Source organism: Halictus rubicundus, chromosome 8 (genome assembly GCF_050948215.1).
Source record: "Halictus rubicundus isolate RS-2024b chromosome 8, iyHalRubi1_principal, whole genome shotgun sequence".
Classification (NCBI taxonomy): domain Eukaryota; kingdom Metazoa; phylum Arthropoda; class Insecta; order Hymenoptera; family Halictidae; genus Halictus; species Halictus rubicundus.
In genome coordinates, this window is record NC_135156.1 from 16,557,172 (window position 1) to 16,574,073 (window position 16,902).

General features: G+C 41.9%; 2 protein-coding genes across 4 annotated transcripts in view; one reads left to right on the top strand and one right to left on the bottom strand.

The window, feature by feature from the left end:
* The window catches only part of LOC143356124 (alpha-tocopherol transfer protein-like), a 30,232-nt gene that overhangs the window by 13,159 nt on the left and 171 nt on the right, over nucleotides 1-16,902 (bottom strand). The window contains exon 1 of one of the 3 annotated variants that reach the window (XM_076791560.1): nucleotides 15,443-15,568. The exons of 1 other annotated variant lie outside the window; for it this stretch is intronic. In XM_076791560.1, coding sequence (XP_076647675.1) covers nucleotides 15,443-15,455 — 13 coding nt within the window. In that variant the 5' untranslated portion in view covers nucleotides 15,456-15,568. Of the gene's footprint in view, nucleotides 1-10,993; nucleotides 11,131-15,442; nucleotides 15,569-16,902 lie in introns of those variants that run through there. One more of the 3 variants, XM_076791558.1, reaches the window with a different exon arrangement.
* Nucleotides 15,652-16,902, top strand: part of LOC143356121 (alpha-tocopherol transfer protein) — a 28,933-nt gene continuing 27,682 nt past the window's right edge. Inside the window, exon 1 of the mRNA XM_076791554.1 lies at nucleotides 15,652-15,939. The gene's annotated coding sequence lies outside the window, so the exon portion shown is untranslated. The remainder of the gene's footprint in view (nucleotides 15,940-16,902) is intronic.

The window sequence follows — 16,902 nt, forward strand, 5'->3', positions numbered from 1 at the left end:
TTTTAAAGTGCCGATCGTCAGCTTCAAAAATGCCCTACTCTTCGCCTTGAAAAGTTGAAATTCAAATTTCCACATTGGGTCATATTTCCACGCGTAATAAACGAAGCGCTGCATGCTCTGGTAATCGTTGTCAATTGGCTACCTTTGCCGGGGACTCCCGAAATCCTGTTGGAAAACGATTGCACAAGTATCGCCGGTATAGTCAGCGTCTACAACCACGTAAACACGAGCTTCCTTATCGGCGTATCAACCGTTCGGCGAGTTCAAGCGAACAAGCTCTTGCGTTACGACACCGGCCGTTCTCAAAGGTCGAATTCTTTCGCCATTGGCGACCTCGAAGGTGCACGAGCCGCCGGGAGGGAGGAGCCTAAGCTCGAGGTGAACCTGTCCCATGATCAGGGTCATTCGTATTCTTCTTTCCGAGCCGTCAGAGCCATCGGAGTCACCGCAGCGATTTCGAAACTGCGCGCGATGGACGCGGCCGATCTCGTTGACGCGTGAATAAATCTGCAGCGATCCCGATGCTCGAAAACAGGGCGTCGACCTTGCCCAACATTCGCCAAGACGTCCATTTTTTTCTCTCTTTATTTAACACTAGGTCTACGGAGCACTAAAAGTGACCATTTTGCATTACTTTATAAAAATAACAAGAAGCTGCTACCCACATTTTTAGCAATACTTTTCAAACAATATATACTCAAAGAAATAAATTTGCTGGATAATTTCTCATGTACGCATCCTTAGAATCATAATAATTTTAAATTAAAAATACTGGAATCCGCCATTTTGACGGGTCCCGTGAACCTGGTGTTAAGCATTTCAGATCTCAGTCGAGATCTATTTCTGCTGCGCTGAGACAAATTACAGTATACATACGTATACACATTCATACATACACAGTCCACGCTAAATCAAATCAAATTCGCAGCTTACATTTTTTCAACAACTTAAAAATTCGAAGACAAGACGTCCATTTTATCGGCTCGGAAGAGAATTCACGGTTGGATTTATTTTTCAAACTGTTTGATTTTGCGGATTTTCCGAACACCTTTGCGAACGAATCTCGGGCAGCAAAAATGTCTTCTTCCGACGCAATGTCACACAAATTAGACGTACACATAATACTTGAACCGTTAAATTGCGATTAATTCTGACCAATTGTACATGGGAAAAGTTTCTTCGATCAGTTAGAAGATGCATCGGAAGTGAAACGAATGTGTTAATAATTCTCTTCTAATGCGAGCGGCTTGGTTCGAAAAGATCCGACAGTTATCACAAACATACATTCCTGCTATGCATACTTTTGTCAATAGGTTGAAATTTGAACACAACAGTTTGAGCACAACTTTTTCGATATTCACGTTTAGCTTTAGATAAGCACGTTTTTTAGATATTCGGCATAAAAGAACTGTTGGAATTACTACAGCGAGCTATAAATGCGCGGAAGGTCCGCAGTGCAATGGATACGAATAAAAATGCAGAATCTACAAAGTCGATCCTAAGCGTCCAGCTCGGAAAGAACGACGGTAATTAGGTGAATCGTTGGGCAGATCGCCGGTTAAGTACGAGCCCGTAAAAAATCGAGATAAACAGCGAGTGTATTTCGGCTGGCAGAGGATTTCAGGCGGCCGTCGGTGCAATTAGCGTTTACGATAAGGGCGGGACCGTGCGGGATTAACTTTGCCGGTGAAAATATGTTGTCGAGCTGTTACGAGGGCGCATCGACCCGCCGCGTCACAATTGGCAATCGACCAAGAGCGAGAGAGAGAGAGAGAGAGAGAGAGAGAGAGAGAGAGAGAGAGAGAGAGAGAGAGAGAGAGAGAGACAAAGAAAAAGAGAAAGATTCCTGTCGTAGGAAAAAGGGTGCAACGGGCTGGATCGAGCTGCTCCAGGGCATCGGTGCAATCTTTAGGCGTTGCAGCCGCGGATGCAACGCGTGCCAACACGGCCGATGCGCGTTCCTCGATGCGATCGTTCCCGGTGAATCGCCGCTCGATGACATTCGAGCTGTTCGACGTCGCAACAGGCGTCCTTTGTTGAATTATTCCCGGGACAACGACTGACGTACTCTCCTTCTCTCTCTCTCTCTCTATTCCATCGCTGACACGACTGTGTCGCTGCTTTCTCGCGACGACTCCAAACGGAATCGCGAAACGGGCTTAACGAGATTGATGCGAATTATTCATTCCTCGTCGAGAGAAGCTTCCTCAGAAACGATGGTGTAGAGATCATGGTCGGTAATGTCGTTCACAGTGACAGAGAGAATCGGTTTTCGGGCAGTAGACATGATTTCAATTGACGAGCAGTTGTTATTGAACCTTTAACGTCGCACCCATGTGTGGGTGACGAAATTATTTGGCCAGGTTTTAAAATGAATTTTTACGTCTATATATTCGTTGTACCGAATTTGATTAGGATCTGTGAAATTCAAGAAAGTCCAAGCAGGACTACATTTAATTTTTATCGATTTTTATTTCATTAAATTTAACTTACTTTGATTTTACGGAGTTCTTGAGGTTTCTAGTTTGGCGGTCAAAATGTTAACTTTAAATGTTACCAAACATTTCTTCGGACCTAGAATATTTTCAATGATTTTGTTCACCTGCGTATGAAACCGATGTGATTGACTTGTACAATACTCGAACGTTTAATAATTTATTAACACGTTGACTGCCACGCGAATTTTATGCGTTTCACACAAGATTTTATTCGTAGCACGGCTCGGCATTGCTCGTAATGAAAAATGAGTAGATCGAACCAGAAACAATAAGAACATTAAAAAAAAATATGAAACTGCTGTGGCATTATTTTCAACTCAATAAATTAGGGAAAGAAATACACGTAGCTGTGTCTTACAATTTTTATTCTGCATCGAATATTCGCCGTCTACTAATAACAATGTGAACAACAACATTAACAAACAATGTTAAGTTACTTGACGAAGAATATCCCACACCTTACACTGTAATCTAGTTAATTTCAGCATTTTTAAATTGATATTCAGTGGCACTGCAATAGTTTTGCCTTTATCACCGTGGTTCAACGAGTTCAATACAAACAAATTTAATAATGTAAAAAATATTTTGGATAATGACACAGCAATGTTTATTGCCGCCTCGAAGTCGGCACTCGAGTGCAAACACGTGAAAACATCTTTCCTGAACAGAAAATATACAATGCGGAAAACGGCGCTGCATTTTCAGCAAGATTTTCAGCCGGGAGCAAAGGCGAAAGATAAAAATCATTGTTTACGATTCTGTCAAAGCGAATAGAGAGAGCCTTGTATTTTAAAATTGGAAAAATCGTTTCTTCTTCGTTCTCCGCGATACGTTCCCGGCCGCTGACGCAATGTTACGTCTTTCCGTGCGAGTCGTGGTTGCCTGTCCGTGACGTAATATTACGACATACTATAAGTTAGCAGAACGAACTGCGAGAACAAGTTTAGAAATCTAGTTCGGAAGTGTGCGGTCTCTGTTACTGCCAGTCTTCTCTTTGTCGATGTGAAGTTAACGAGCTCATTTTACTGATTTATGGAAGTAAAATTGAATTAGACTGGACTAATCAAGATGACGGAGAAGGACTGTCAGATAGACTGTCAATGTGTCCGAGCAAAAACTAATGCGGTTCGACAGGGCAATCTCGATGCCGCGAGACAGAGAGATAGGAAAACGGCCGGTGAAAGCGTGAAGCCTTCCACTTTATTAATCGCGAAACGAGATCTTGGACGAAAGCAACCAACTAACTACTCCCCTGCGCGGAACGTCATTTGACTTTCATTCGCTCATTGCGTAAACAGTGTACGCAGCTCGTTATCCTCGCGCACGCAATGACGCCTCTCGACGAGACTACTAACACCTGTTCGGCTTGCTCGACCAACGAATTGCTGCATTTTAATCGAGTTCTCTCGGATGCTCTATAATCGGTGCTTCCAAGACCATCCTTCCGGTCGGCAGATCGGTAAACTGGAGATAGCGAAGATAAAATCATTTTCAGAATTAAATTCGACATTTTAATCGAATTCTCTTGGGCGTTTTAGAATCGGTGCTTTCAAGACCATGGGGCGATCAATTCAGTATAAATTTTTCTCGCATTCTGCAACCTTTCGATCGCCAGATCGGTAAACTGGAGATAGCGAAGATAAAATCATTTTCAGAATTAAATTCGACATTTTAATTGAATTCTCTTGGGCGTTTTAGAATCGGTGCTTTCAAGACCATGGGGCGATCAATTCAGTATAAATTTTTCTCGCATTCTGCAACCTTTCGATCGCCAGATCGGTAAACTGGAGATAGCGAAGATAAAATCATTTTCAGAATTAAATTCGACATTTTAATTGAATTCTCTTGGGCGTTTTAGAATCGGTGCTTTCAAGACCATGGGGCGATCAATTCAGTATACATTTTTCTCGCATTCTGCAACCTTTCGATCGCCAGATCGGTAAACTGGAGATAGCGAAGATAAAATCATTTTCAGAATTAAATACGATATTTTAATTGAATTCTCTTGCGTGTTTTAGAATCGGTGCTTTCAAGACCGTGGGGCAATCAGCACAGTGCAAATTTTTCTCGCATACTGCAATTTTTCGATCGCCAGATCGGTAAACTGGAGATGTCGAAGATAAAATCATTTTCAGAATTAAATACGATATTTTAATTGAATTCTCTTGCGTGTTTTAGAATCGGTGCTTTCAAGACCGTGGGGCAATCAGCACAGTGCAAATTTTTCTCGCATACTGCAATTTTCCGATCGCCAGATCGGTAAACTGGAGATGTCGAAGATAAAATCATTTTCAGAATTAAATTCGACATTTTAATTGAATTCTCTTGGGCGTTTTAGAATCGGTGCTTTCAAGACCATGGGGCAATCAATTCAGTATAAATTTTTCTCGGATACTGCAACCTTCCGATCGCCAGATCGGTAAACTGGAGATAGCGAAGATAAAATCATTTTCAGAATTAAATTCGATATTTTAATTGAATTCTCTTGCGTGTTTTAGAATCGGTGCTTTCAAGACCATGGGGCAATCAATTCAGTATAAATTTTTCTCGCATACTGCAACCTTCCGATCGCCAGATCGGTAAACTGGAGATAGCGGAGATAAAATCATTTTCAGAATTAAATTCGATATTTTAATCGAGTTCTCTTGGGCGTTTTAGAATCGGTGCTTTCAAGACCATGGGGCAATCAATTCAGTATAAATTTTTCTCGCATACTGCAATCTTCCGATCGCCAGATCGGTAAACTGGAGATAGTGAAGATAAAATCATTTTCAGAATTAAATACGATATTTTAATTAAATTCTCGTGGGTGTTTTAGAATCGATGCTTTCAAGACCGTGGGGCGATCAGTTTAGTATAAATTTTTCTCGCATATTTGAACTTTCCGATTGGCAGATCGGTAAACTAGAGACAGCGAAGATGAAATCACTATCCTAATTAAATACAATACTTGGTGATTAGTAGACTGTGGATTTTTGTGTAGAATAAACGTTGTAATAATACAACAGTACTTTTAAATTCTGGTTCACATTAGATCTACTCATTCCTGTCATAGATCCATAAAATCCGCTGTAAAATCTGCTTAGTGATTAACCCTGATCGAACCCCTGGAGAGGAAGGACGGGAAGGCCATCTTGTCGGAGAGAATACGTTCAATTTGTCAATAAAGCCTATCTGTTTCTAAAATTAACCATTTCTCGCAGAAAAAGTCTCGAGAAATCCCCTCGTTACGCAACGTCGTCTTTCTGATGCAGTTTTCCATACGGAATATAGTCGGATACGGGGCACCGGTTTCGTAACCGTCTCGACCCCCCTGCTTCGTTTCCGCCCTCCCCCCCTATAATAATAATCATTACGTGTCCTCTGTTTACAGGGCGCGGACTAACGATCGTTGGAACAAGGTTCTGCCAGGAACGCGAAGCTTTCTCGGTCCGCCATCGATCGCTGGCTCCGCGGACAACTGGAAGTCGACCAAACGACTGTACAAGTCCCTGTAACCCCTTTTCACCCCTCTTTCACCCCCTTTTCTCCCCTATTTTACCTCTCTTTACCCCCCTCGTTACCCCTATTTTACATCTATTTTACCCCTCCCCTTCGCCACAACGTTATCCCCTTTTGAACCCTCTGTTACACTTCTTTCTCTCTTCGTTTATTCCCCTTTTTTACCCCTACTTTTACCCCTATTTTATATCTATTTTACCCCTCCCTTTCGCCACAACGTTATCCCTGTTTGAACCGTCTGTTATGCTACTTTTTCCCTTCGTTCATTCCCCTTTTACCACTATTTTGCACCTGCACCAGTTTCACCATATTCCACACCCCTATTTTACCCCTTTTATACCCTCCCGCGCCTGGAAAGAAAATTTTCGAAAAATTATTCGATCGTCCCACCTTGAAAGAGGCGAAAAGAAAATGGGTGGAACAACGTTTCAGGACACGGATGGGGTACGGGAGGTTGTCAGAGGGCTGGCAGAATAGTCGTTTAAATTTGGCAATTGGGTAATTAGGTCGCCCCGTAATGGGTCGACCAGCTGAGATAAAGCACCGGCAAGTTGGACAAGGGAATCTACCGAGCTTTGAGGAAGAACGATGTTTCTCGGGGATGAAGATCGTTTCTGCTGGACCGCGAGATCTATAGTGCCGCCATTTTGTCGGGCGTGTTCACGTGATACACCGTCGTGTCTTGTTTCGGGAAGAATCTTAACGCATTTTCGCCACCACTGTCGTATGTGAGTTTATACGTTCACAAGCTCGCTGTTCACGTAAACATAGTCTAATTAATTTCACACATTTTGCTATTCAAAGTTACTCCTAAATAGTTTAAGTAATTCACAGGGAGCGCGTAACATTCTTTTGATAAATCGTTTTAATCGTTCGCAAAGGAGGCGAGAGTTGCATTTTCTCTTATATTATAGTTCGCGATAACACTTAACAGGAGTCGGATCCGGATCGTCCATCGAAAGAGGGCGTCCGCTCGAAGTTCTCCGCGTCAGCTCGGCGCGTTAATTACGCCGGCGTGTTAATTGAGACCGGTGTAATTTCAGAAATGACCCGGGCACCTCGTTTCGGACCTCGAAACGGAAAGGAGAGCGCACAGTGAAAAGGGGTAAAAAAATGGGGGGAATAAAAGGCGTGGGACTTACAATGGTCGAGAAGAAAAGGCGATGAGAAGGCGACGCGAGGGGCAAAGAAAAAAAGAAGAGAAGAGAAAACCGGCGAAGGGACGAAGAATAAAGCGAGAAAGAGAGACAGAGAGAGAGAGAAAGAGAGAACAGGGAACAAAGGAGAGGCGAGAAGCTTCATTCTAAACTCTCGCGACTACGGAGAGAACGGGACTCGTTGCGTTGTGACTTTGATTGGGCTTTAAGATAAGAGAGGAACTTGATTTCGCAGGCGACGACGGAGAAAGGGACGTGAAATGTTTGCCAGATAAATTACCGAGCATTATCATCCTGGAAGAACGCGCACAGCTCGCGGGAGAGAGAGACTCCCGGTTCGTTATCGAGTTTTTCCTCTGCAGTACCCCCGGGGAGAAGAAAAAAAAAAGAATTTCCGCCGAGGGAGTAGGATAAGAAAGTTGACGTTGATAATTACGTTATTGTTGATCACGGTTTAATTCGCCGGAGAGAGAGAGAGAGAGAGAGAGGAAAACCGGCCTGGGAAAAAGAACGACCTAGAGGGACGTCTTCTCTTCTAATATCTTCCAGAACGATATTAAAATTAATCCCGTTCCAGTGAAAAAATTCCAATCTCTAGAGCAACATTTGGCGACTTTCAATTTTTGAATTTCCCGCCACGACTTTTCGTAACCGATTAGCTGCCAGTGTGTGTCAAAGCGTTGCGTAATCAAGCTTTTGACCTTTCATTCATTTTGAAAAACCATTGCTATTTATTCACTGTTCGTGAATGGATAAAAAACAAATCGAAGAAATCCAATAGTAAAAATTTAATGGTAAACATTCTATGGTCACGCGAACGAGTTAATACAATAAATAAATCGAACGGAAAGATTCGCTGAAAGAAATGTGTGATCGCCGAAAGGGTTTTTTTCTTCAAAGCGACTAAACTTTAACTTCGCCCTACGTAGGGACACACCCAGTAGATTTCCTGTCGGACACACCGTATCATGTTGCCGAGCGTAAAAAGCCGGTGTAATCCCGACCCCGACGTCGATTATGGCAGCCGACAAGCGTCATAATCGTCGATTACACTTTCAAATCGGCGATTTCAATTTCCGATTGACGCGACACAGAAAAACCAGGCAGAGACCTCGGAGGAGATTCGCGATTTACATGCAGCGCGTGCTTCCTTAATCTCCCTAAACTTCTTTCGCTGTTTCTTGCTTCTCGTTCGCGCAATCCTAATCGAGCCATCGTTCTCGTAATCGTTCATCCTCGTCGCGACGAGCTAGAAACGCGACGATGCCCCTCGCGACCAGAAAAAGAGGACGGAGAAACGTATTTGTGAAATTAATTAGCGCCGTGTTCTTCGAGTTTGTACGTGTACGCCCTTGTTGGTGAGCACGTTGGTCGCCTGACTAATTCATGCAAATTGCCCCGCTTATGTCAAGATAATACCACTGTCTTTCTGTAAAAATAACGTTTATGGAACCTTGCGATTGTCAGAGATTAAATAGAGTGCTCTGGAGAAAAAGCATGTTCATATCAACACTTTGAAACGCCACACGAGAAACCTGAAAAATTCCATAGAAACAAAGTAAGTTATTTGATGAAATAAAAATTGACAAAAATTAAATGTATGATATCCAGTAGTCCTCCAACTTTCTTGCATTTTACAGACCCCAATCGAATTTGGTACAATGAATATATCAACGTAGAAATCCAGTTTAAAACCTGGACAAATAATTCCGTCACCCACACATGGGTGACATGGCGGTCAACGTGTTAAGTGTGTGTATTTATGGTACAATAAAAATTAAATAAGCCGAGAGTTACTAGTATATTTATTACGTTTTATATTTCTATCTAGCATTTTCTGAGCGATTGTAACCATGGGCAATTTTATCAAAATTTCTTCTATCCTTGGCCTAGTAAACTTCTAGCTTCAAAAAATGAAACTCAAGTGGTCGAATTCTAGAAAAGTGATTAACGTCGAACGACTGGTTTCAGATTTCCTGCTTTATAATTATCGGAATTACGCAGACGTCTCTATGGAAAATTATTGAATCCCTCGAATGAAAATCGTGTAAAAGGATATTCGGTCTCGTTGCTTTTGCAAGTAAAATCTATTTTTTTCGAATGTTAATGGGAGTGTCCGTGTGCACGTTCTAATGGGAATTGATACCGCAGGGAAACCAATTTTCCTTGTCGACATTTTTGTAATTCGTACGGATAGCGCAATAAGGATTCCACGGTGTAGCTGGGACGGAATTTATGGTTCCATCTGGTCGCGGAAGAAGGAACAAACGGTGTAACACGAACGGTTAATTAGTCAAGTGGCCCGAGTCGCTGAATCGACGCTCACTTCGAGAACGTTAAATCCAGGAAACACACTGGAGGATTTCTTGCGAAAGTCGAGTGTCTTATCGTTGATCTTGATATCCTCGATCTGGAAATTCGCGATCGATCTTTATGCCGGAATAAATTCGTACGGGGCTCCATCATTTCTACAACAACTGCTTGGAATTATTTTTCATCATATTTCTACCTCAACTGGCGAGGTTCAGTCTTACAGTTTGTATACTAAATTTTTCACAAATTATAGTCTGGCTGTATTGATCGTATCATACGAGATTTCATCGTTTACGTTATAAAATTTGTTCGTTAATCGTCGTGACAATGTTTGGGAATATTTATAATAATTTTACGCCTCGATTAGCGGAGGAACGTTCTGTCAGATTGCGTAATGCAATAATTATTATGCTGATATATTATGGTGTAATAAATGATATGTTGTTATGTCAGTCAAGTCGGTGACATGATTGCATTGGATGATTTGTTTTTGCGGAAGTGTCAACTTGTTGCTGTCTAGAGAGAGAAAAAAAGAGTAGTTTGCAGAATTACTTCGCTGGACAAGACATAATCGGTGCAATTAGTACTACAATTTATAATACGGGTTTTTATAGCAGCGACTGTCAGGAAATAACAGTATTAAAAAGTGTTCAGGCTTTTTGCTACAGAATGGACACGCTGATGGGACGACCGAACGAAATTGCTTCGCGTCGTTTCGTTTTTACTTTCACTTTTAGCCTCGACCTTCAATTTGTTATTAATTCGCGTTTTATTGTTCGTACTTCTGTACGTTTATCGTTCCCACGGATCGCTAAAATAAATCGAGGTTGAACACAGATATGTACACGTGTCCTAAATGACTGTATTTTCTACATTAATATTTAAAATAATTTGTTCATACCACATTTTTAAACCATATCTTGAAGTACCATGATAGGTTCGCTACCACCGTGTGACGATCACGATTTTGCAAATACCGCGCAAAGAAAATGAAATTAATCTCGTGCGTCTCGTTGTTTAATATAAGAAGAATATTAAACATAAGAAGAATTTATAACTGTCCTGTGATAATTTTTTCATACTTCACCGCAGGAGATATTTAACCCTTTGCACTCGGCGCTATTTTCATTCTAAAACTAAATTTCTCTTCCGTCTTAGAATATTCTCATTCTATTCATACGAAACTGATCCGATTACTACATATAACATTTAAATGTTTAGTAATCTATTAAATAGAAATTTTGTAATGCAACAAACATTTTCTAATATTTTTCGTAATTTCTTTGAAATAATGCCATAATAATTTCTAGTGGTGCTTCAGAGTCACCACTCGAGTGCAAAGGGTCAATAAATTATTTCAATTACAAAGGCCGTTGTTGCAAGATAAAGCATGAATTATTATATCAAGAAAACGCTGTCGTGCAAGTATGTACAGTGTCGCTAGAAATAAAGAACAGACACCATGGTGGTGCAAAAAAAAAACGAAACAAAAGAAAGAAGAGAAGCAAGCAACCATCTACTCACGTTCAATGATCGACATGACGATCCCTCGATCCTCCCAGGCGTCACTCGCGATGCCAAAAGCGAGCTCGGCACAACAAATACCGTTTCGATCACCCACTGAACGAGTTGTGACGACACTGATCGACGAGAACACGCCGGGAAATGGGAAATTCTGCGATCCACGACTTGGACAGATGACAGAGATAGAGAGAGAGAGAGAGGAGAGGGTGGCGCGACGATCGGTTTTATAGGCGAGTTAGGCGAGTTAGGCTCGCCTGAGCGCCGCGACGTACCGATCGACAAAACGGACGAAAATGCGAGGGGCCCGGGCCCCGGGGCCCGTTCTTATACGCGCGACAGGTTCACCTTCAGGGTCGAAAAGGCGAATCTGGTCGGTTTTCCATGAACGGCCGGCTGGACTCTGTGCGTGACGTTGCGCGACATTGTCTCCGAGCGGATCGCCTTTCCAAAACCGAGTGGGATCGCTTCGATCGCTGTCAAAACAGTCATCCGTCACGGAAACAACTCGCACAAGGTCCAATTAGAGTGTTTTCACCACGGTCAAGGTCCCCTCATGCCCTCCCCCCACTTCCTTACGTCAATGGAAAGTCCCATAGAAATTAACCGAGCAAAATCAATTCAATTTTTGTTCAGAGCTTCTTTCCAATCCCATCTCAGTAAGACCATCTTTTGGGAATTTATTATGGCAAAACTATGCGAGATGGACCCACAAATCTTTCTTTCGCGTATTCGGGCATCTTTCAATATAGTATACAAATTTTCGTAGAGATCGTTAGTATTTACGCCGGATGGAGTTAGTCGACTGCCCTTCGAGGAAAAGTATATTCCTTTCTGTATAATTAGGAAAAGTTGAAGATGTCCCATAAAAATTAATCCATAGCACTGATTGCGTCGAGCGGGTTCCTTTGATGAAAAAAGAATTAATTTTTCTCGCACTCTTCAAGTTTCTTTTCCACCTTTTCTCACGCGTACAAAGCGAATCCTCCTCTATTCCGGGAACGTGAATTAACGTTATTCATAGTAAGCTACACACGGCGAAAATTAGTCTACGGCACTCAGTCTCGACAGACTACGTTGCAAAACAGTTGGCAATAATAAAATTCTAAAAGTGGTCAATTTTTTTGCTGGAAGGCAATAAAACGCGACACTTTATGCAAAGTTGTGGTTTTATAGACCGGCGCAAAGAGAGACATGTATCTTGAAATTTTATTTGCCCCGCGCGACTGGTGCATTGATAGTAGAACGAAGGTATATCGAATTTTATTAGGTTGGCCGTATTACCATATTTTTTCTAATTTTCCGCCTTGCAAATGCATCGGGTCCTGCAGTCTTTTGCTACTTGACGACCATCTAATATTTCATGGGCGGCTATAAAATTAAATTCGCACGTATTAGAAAAAAGCAGGGAAGATTAACGTTGCCGCAACGAGCATAAATCTTATGGAACATGAAATTCAAATACGATTCAACGACAGAGAGAGAGAGAGAGAGAGAGAGGGAGAGAAGAAAAGAGGATAGGAAATTAGAAAGTCTACGGTGTGCAAAGGTGAGGTTCAGGGACTGCTGGGGACCGAGAACGAAGTCATACTAAGCCAGTAAAACCCATAAGAAAAATTCGAATCGCCAAGGCTCCACAAAAACCGTGCAACTGATAATTAAAATCCGGATCAACACAGAATCGAATTTTCGAACGATCCAAGTACGATTCGATAGAGTAATAGTGTTTCAAAGGGGGATAAAATGAGTTGTCTCTGCCGAAGAGAATGCAAAATTTTGTTTAAGTGGTCCACAACAGTCGAGATATCGTTTATCAATAAACGCGCCGCGTCCGCCAGGAAATATGCAAACAATTCCGGAAAATTCCTTCGCATACTGCCGTGCATTTCTTTCCGCGGAGCATTTAGGATTTTTGGGAAACTCGTTCGTGAATTATTGATCGCCGCAACCTGCAAAATTTCCATCGCGGGAGCAACGAAGCTCGCTCCCGCCGCGCCGAGTTTTCCATCGTGGAAAATCCGCTGTTTTACAGACGTGACGCAGCCTGAACCACTTTTAACACTTTGTATTTGCATAACTATTAACTCGATACTTCGTGGAGGTGACGCGCTCGGTAATAGTGGACGCGTCTCTCGGAAAAAACGAATGAATAAATGATGAATGCACGAAGTTCAGCAAACAAAGATACTGTTTGCAAACGTGATACCGAGAAGAAACTGCCACGTTCTGCATCACCTTCGCAATATTATCTTTCGTCTTTGTTGAAATAAAAAACCGCATAGCAACGAGACGATCGTGTCCAATCACTGGGCCTGTTACTGTGCAATACTAAACGCGATTCCCTTATTTTACAATATCTAGTAGCCAACCAGTTACTTCCAGTTTGTACTAAACAAAATTTCCCCACTTTCTTGAGCAACTATAAATTAATCCACACTTGACAAACGCGAAGCCTACCTACTATAGTATTCATAAAAATCGTAGAAAACACTGGCAATTACCAGAAGAATTAAACATCTACTCTGCAACCACCGCGATTTGTTAGAACCGGCGAAAATGGCGGCAGAGCGTGAGAGGATCGACGTTTCCTCGCGATTATGGCTCGCAGATTGTGTCAGAACGGGGAAAAAATATTTTTCGAGAAAGTGCCAACAGACAAGGTCTCCTGTTTCTCGAAAAGCTGTTCGCTCTGATGGATGGGCTCAAGTTAGGCGTGGGAACGTTACCAGAAGAAGTCGTTTCGCTCGACACCGGTCAGAATTGGGTGGTCCGATGATAGAGGGAAAGGGATTAGGCGAATCGAGTAGGGGGATGGTGAGCAGAGCCCGAATATGGTGGCTCGGGAAATTGATGTGGACCGAGGGAGTCTGCCCGGAGACTCTTTCAAGAATTTTTCCGGTAAATGGATCGAGGAATTGGAGTATTATGTGGACCGCTGACAAGTCACTTTTTTTTGGGACGAATGCATTTCGGCAGGGTGCTTCGCGATACTGTTGCGGCGAGAAGCTTCATTTTCATCGATCCGACAAAAAATCCCTAGCCTGCTGCGTAACAAAGAGAAACTGCTAATTTTTCTATTTTTGGGGGACCAACCGAAAATACCGAAAAATTTCGGAAGCATCAAATGATTGCCTCGAAATTTCAAAAATATCTTCAGTACACACCCTTTTATCACAGGGACCAAAAACTTGAGACTACCTCAATTTTGTCTGATTTTTCCTATCGTGCTGCAGGTCGAAAATATTTAAAATCAGTATGCCGTCGTTTTGTAAACAATCAAGATTTTTCATTTCTTCTGGTCCGGACCTTAACCATATCTATACCGATTAATGAACAACTTAATTTTTTTGTTTCGAATCTTGGCAACCGTCGGACCATGTTTTTCAAAGGATAATCTATACAAAATTATGCGAATGCATTTTGGCAGGGTGCTTCGCGATACTGTTGCGACGAGAAGCTTCATTTTCATCGATTCGACAAAAAATCCCTAGCCTGCTGCGTAACAAAGAGAAACTGCTAATTTTTCTATTTTTGGGGGACCAACCGAAAATACCGAAAAATTTCGGAAGCATCAAATGATTGCCTCGAAATTTCAAAAATATCTTCAGTACACACCCTTTTATCACAGGGACCAAAAACTTGAGACTACCTCAATTTTGTCTGATTTTTCCCATCGTGCTGCAGGTCGAAAATATTTAAAATCAGTATGCCGTCGTTTTGTAAACAATCAAGATTTTTCATTTCTTCTGGTCCGGACCTTAACCATATCCATACCGATTAATGAACAACTTAATTTTTTTGTTTCGAATCTTGGCAACCGTCGGACCATGTTTTTCAAAGGATAATCTATACAAAATTATGCGAATGCATTTTGGCAGGGTGCTTCGCGATACTGTTGCGACGAGAAGCTTCATTTTCATCGATTCGACAAAAAATCCCTAGCCTGCTGCGTAACAAAGAGAAACTGCTAATTTTTCTATTTTTGGGGGACCAACCGAAAATACCGAAAAATTTCGGAAGCATCAAATGATTGCCTCGAAATTTCAAGAATATCTTCAGTACACACCCTTTTATCACAGGGACCAAAAACTTGAGACTACCTCAATTTTGTCTGATTTTTCCCATCGTGCTGCAGGTCGAAAATATTTCAAATCAGTATGCCGCCGTTTTGTAAACAATCAAGATTTTTCATTTCTTCTGGTCCGGACCTTAACCATATCTATACCGATTAATTAATTTCCAACTTAATTTTTTTGTTTCGAATCATGCCAACCGTCGGGCCATGTTTTTCAGAGGATAATCTATACAAAATTATGCGGCACGTGTAGTTTTGATTATTTCGACTTGAAAAAAATCACACGGGCGCTTGAGATACCGATGAATATGTATGAGAAATCTCAATGCAGAGGGTCCGATAGTTTTTTCAGCAAAAAATCAGAAGCAGAGTGATACCTTTCTCGATCATTGCAGCCGCAGATCGAATGTCGAAGTGGCAACGGAAGAGAGTACACTTTGCAGGAAACCGATTCGAAACAGGGACTGCTTTCCTCTGGACAAGCCGCGAAACTGCAGTCGCCGTACACTGTCGACGCAGTCGGTACAATCGATCGAAAACCAGAACCACAATGGCGGCTGCCGGCCGATTGGCGCTGTAGTAGAACAGGCCGGCGGTGGTGACTTGCAATTAACCATTCGAACGAGCAAGTCGCCCGAAAAACGATCGACGGAGACTCTAACGTTCGAATAGTGTTCGCTCCGAACAGCTCGCTCTCGAAATTTCTGTTTTCGAGAACGAACACCGCTCGTGGAACCGGAAGTGGATGACCTCGGGACAGAGGCACGTGCAACAAGTCCATCATCACTTCCGGGAGCGTCAGCTGTGCTGGTTCGTCGACCCAAATACGATAGGATAATCTACAGAACACTTTTGCGGAATCAACGTGATCACGGTTGGTATACTTTAAATTATTTGAACACGCGGAAGATGAACGGCTACGGTGATTGGATTTTTGTTAATGTATTGTCAGCGGTGTTTTAGTCGGATCCAAAATAGTACGAGAATCTGTTGAACACTTTGTATCAGCTGTATCAACTTTATTTTGGAGATAGATCTTTGACAGATATTGGAGATTTATTGCTAGACTGTAGATTTTGGAGATAGATCTTTGACAGATATTGGAGATTTATTGCTAGACTGTAGATTTTGGAGATAGATCTTTGACAGATATTTGAGATTTATTGCTAGACTGTAGATTTCTATGCGAAATAAAAGTTGTATGCATTAATTGCAAGGTGGAGGACCTACGTAGACGCTAATACCTTTTCTTAATAATTTTAGCGAGTCGATAGTAATACAACAGTATTTCTAAACATCCTCCTCCGCTTTTATTATTTTATATTTGATCTATATTCGTTTCTGTTAAAAGAATGAAAAAAGAATTCTGTAATGAATACTTACTTGTACGACGGAGTGAACGCACAGAAAACGATGCAGATTGTTTTCGAAAATGTATACTAATTGAGTAATCGGTAACCCGACGAAGAGAGGTGCGAATGATCTTGTACACCTGGTGGCCTGAACGCGGTCATAGTCCGTTTACTAGAGATCGTTCGAACACGACGATTTATGATCTCGATGGTACGCATGAGAATGATTAGCTCCTTTTCTCTTCGGTTTATGTTCTCTCGATTGTAATATCACAAGATTCAAGACGATTCGTATGTAAACACGACCGAACACTTTCGGATGCAAACAAGGCTATTACATTCATTATACATTCATCCGTCGCCGTGCTTCACTGGTTCACCGGAAACCACTAGGGACCACTGTTCCTCAGTGAAAATGCTAGAATCACCGGCCGAAAATTCCCTAGATCACGGGACACAGTTTCTCCCTGAATCCCGATGGACTT